The sequence below is a fragment of the Limulus polyphemus genome, unplaced genomic scaffold (genome assembly GCF_000517525.1).
Source record: "Limulus polyphemus unplaced genomic scaffold, Limulus_polyphemus-2.1.2 Scaffold8926, whole genome shotgun sequence".
NCBI classification, from domain to species: domain Eukaryota; kingdom Metazoa; phylum Arthropoda; class Merostomata; order Xiphosura; family Limulidae; genus Limulus; species Limulus polyphemus.
In genome coordinates, this window is record NW_013674536.1 from 17,254 (window position 1) to 21,165 (window position 3,912).

The following is a 3,912-nucleotide window of genomic DNA, read 5'->3' on the forward strand; positions in this document are numbered from 1 at the left end:
TGGGGTGATCGCAACTATATAAATTCTCACAAGGACAGAGGATGATTCCAACTATATAAATTCTCACAAGGACAGAGGATGATTCCAACTATATAAAGTCTCACAAGGACAGAGGATGAGTTCCAACTATATAAAGTCTCACAAGGAGAGAGGGTGATTCCAACAATGTATACTCTCAAAAGGACAGTTGGTGAGTTCCACACAAGGACAGAGGGTGAGTCTGACGTAAACATTATTTAATAATGATCGTAATTATAGCCTATTTCAAAAGAAACCAGGTTTAACTATAAGGTACAAGCAGTAAACAAAATACTAGGCCTAAACAAAGAGAATAATAGTAATATAGGCCTAGGAACTTACAGTTCTGTAAGATTAGACAACTCATGTACAATTAACTTATCAGAAGCACATGTGAAATACATAAATAAAGAACAAAAAAAGTTTGTATTTGTCTTAAATTTGATCATCGTCTTAATTGACGCCAGTGGTTGGTATATTATGCGAACTATGGCATGACACACTTACCGTGCTTAGAGTACCTTCGATGGCGGATATTTCTCACAACCAGTACAAAAACAACCAGCAGCACTACAACCATTACTATTCCAAGAACTACCAAAGTCGGAACACTCCATGCGTAAGGAAGATCCTGTACTTGAGAAGTAGATTCAACTAACGGCCCAAACTTTTGATTTTCAGAAATCATTTCTCGAGAACTAGCAGCAAACTCGACCTCGCGAAATTTGTGCTTCTTTGTTGGCGTACGTGCTACACCGCCAGTATTCGTCTCCACTAGCAGACTCTGTTGTTTGTTGATCACGGGACCGGAGTGAAGGTACGGGTAGAGTGGCCTAGTTTTGGTTACCCCTGGTATCGCTAGGCCTATCGTGTTGAGGTCGACACACACGCTGTCCTGGTACTTAGTGCACGAGATTAATTCCAGTTCTTCTGGTCTACAGTTAGTGCAGGGGCGACACTGCTCTTGATCACGGTCAAACCACTCTTGCTCGAGTTCGCACTGCGCGACTACTGAGAGATCTGACCTAGAGGGAGTCACTGTTATGAGGACGTATATACATAATGACAGGAGACGGGTTAATCTGGTCATTTTTTCCCTATATAGAATGAATTAATCTTATATGTTTAAGACTGTTCAGCTTGGTATTGCTGTAACATAAATGTTCCTTCAGACAGTCCAGTTCTTATCACACGAGTTACCACAAAAGGAGTGAGTGTAGAGGATTTATCACAGTTCGGACTTCCTTAGTCAACTCTGGATTTTACTCACAGCTGTTTCCGGTACGCACACTGACTCAAGTGGCCAACATTCTTCCCTCATAGACAGCAGAGCCCCCCAGCGTTGATAACTCAGCGTGGGGCATCCCACACGTAGCGGAAAACGTGCATTTCCCGCGTCATCAGATCACTTGCTCGGAATTAAATGAATCAGATGACGTAACGTAATTTCCCAGAAACAACAATCAAAAAGTTAATTCCCACTTCATCGAATGTTGTCAGTTAAAACTCATTTATTGTCTGCTGTGGCTTTAATTCCAAACCTCAGATATTCGGACTCAATTTCATTGAACTTTAAAATGTAAACTTCACGTGAGGAATTCTGTTCACTACCAATAACTGAACATCACGTGAGGAATTCTGTTCATCTGATACTACCAATAACCGAACATCACGTGAGGAATTCTGTTCATCTGATACTAGCAATAACTGAACATCACGTGAGGAATTCTGTTCATCTGATACAACCAATAACTGAACATCACGTGAGGAATTCTGTTCATCTAACACTGACACTAACCGAACATCACGTGAGGAATTCTGTTCATCTAACACTGACACTAACCGAACATCACGTGAGGAATTCTGTTCATCTAACACTGACACTAACCGAACATCACGTGAGGTGTACTATTCACATGGTTGACATATCATTATACGTTAACCCAATTGAAAATACGTTAACCTGATTCTGTTCATCGACAACTGACAATAAATTGACATGACTGTTCATCTAGCAATGACAGCACATAACATCACGGGATTTTGTACATATAGCAATGACAGCAACTTGACACCACGTGACTGACTATTCATCTAACGTTGACAGTAGATTAACATCACATAACTGCTTATTTAGCATTAACGATAGATTAATACAACGTGACTAGGTACAGCTAGAACTGACAGTAACTGGAACTTTTAAAGTATGAAACAAACACTTTATATTAATGCAGCGACAATGAACGTTTCCTTAAAAGTATAAATAATAATTCTCACTGTGTCGCCTTCTGGTGGAATGCTAAGAAATACAAATGATGTATGACTGGCTCTTTATACTATACATCACGTGTATAAAACTACGAGTATGATTGGTTCTTTATGATATACATCACGTGTATAAAACTACGAGTATAATTGGTTCTTTATACTATACATCACGTGTGTAAAAATAAGATTATGATTGGTTCTCTATGCTATACATCGCGTGTATACAACTACGAGTATAATTGGTTCTTTATACTATACATCACGTGTGTAAAAATAAGAGTATGGTTGGTTTCAATAGTATACATCATGTGTGTGTAAAACTAAGGGTATGATTGGTTCTTTATGCTATACATTACGTGTATAAAACTACAAGTATGATTGGTTCTTTATACTATACATCACGTGTGTAAAAATAAGAGTATGGTTGGTTTCAATAGTATACATCATGTGTGTGTAAAACTAAGAGTATGATTGGTTCTTTATGCTATACATTACGTGTATAAAACTAAGAGTATGATTGGTTCTTTATGCTATACATTACGTGTATAAAACTACGAGTATGATTGGTTCTTTATGCTATACATTACGTGTATGAAACTACGAGTATGATTGGTTCTTTATGCTATACATTACGTGTATAAAACTACGAGTATGATTGGTTCTTTATGCTATACATTACGTGTATGAAACTTTAAAGGGTTATATTATATATAACCATCCACACCATCCTATATTATATATAACTATCTACACCATCCTATATTATATATAACCATCCACACCATCCTATATTATATATAACCTTCCACACCATCCTATATTATATAAAACCACCCACACCATCCTATATTATATATAACCATCCACACCATCCTATATTATATATAACCATCCACACCATCCTATATTATATATAACCATCCACACCATCCTATATTATATATAACCATACACACCATCCTATATTATATATAACCATCCACACCATCCTATATTATATATAACCATCCATACCATCCTATATTATATATAACCTTCCACAGCATTCTATATTATATATAACCATCCACACCATCCTATATTATATATAACCATCCACACCATCCTAAATAATATATAACCATCCACACCATCCTATATTTTATATAACCATCCATACCATCCTATATTATATATAACCTTCCACAGCATTCTATATTATATATAACCATCCACACCATCCTATATTATATATAACCTTCCACATTTTGTGTATGTACAGATCTTCTATATCCTAAAATTACGAATAGAAAATCAAACCAAAAAAAAAATATATTTAACAACCACAGCTGGGTTCATCGTTTATTTTTTTAAATTCCCAAAAATTTAAACATGTTTTTTTTTTTTTCGTAAAAACTACAGAAGCTATACATATAGAGGGATCTAATAATTTCATCTGGGGAGTACAAAGTAATACCGTTATCTGGGGAGTACAAAGTAATACCGCCATCTGGGGAGTACAAAGTAATACCGTCATCTAGGGAGTACAAAGTAATACCGTTATCTGGGAAGTACAAAGTAATACCGTTATCTGGGCAGTACAAAGCAATACCGCCATCTGGGGAGTACAAAGTAATACCGTCATCT

At 36.4% G+C, this 3,912-nt stretch overlaps 1 protein-coding gene across 1 annotated transcript in view; it reads right to left on the minus strand.

The window, feature by feature from the left end:
- The window catches only part of LOC111083294, a 16,772-nt gene extending 15,276 nt beyond the window's left edge, over positions 1-1,496 (minus strand). The window contains exon 1 of the mRNA XM_022379707.1: positions 526-1,496. Coding sequence (XP_022235415.1) covers positions 526-1,108 — 583 coding nt within the window. The 5' untranslated portion in view covers positions 1,109-1,496. The remainder of the gene's footprint in view (positions 1-525) is intronic.
- Positions 1,497-3,912: the final 2,416 nt, after the last annotated feature.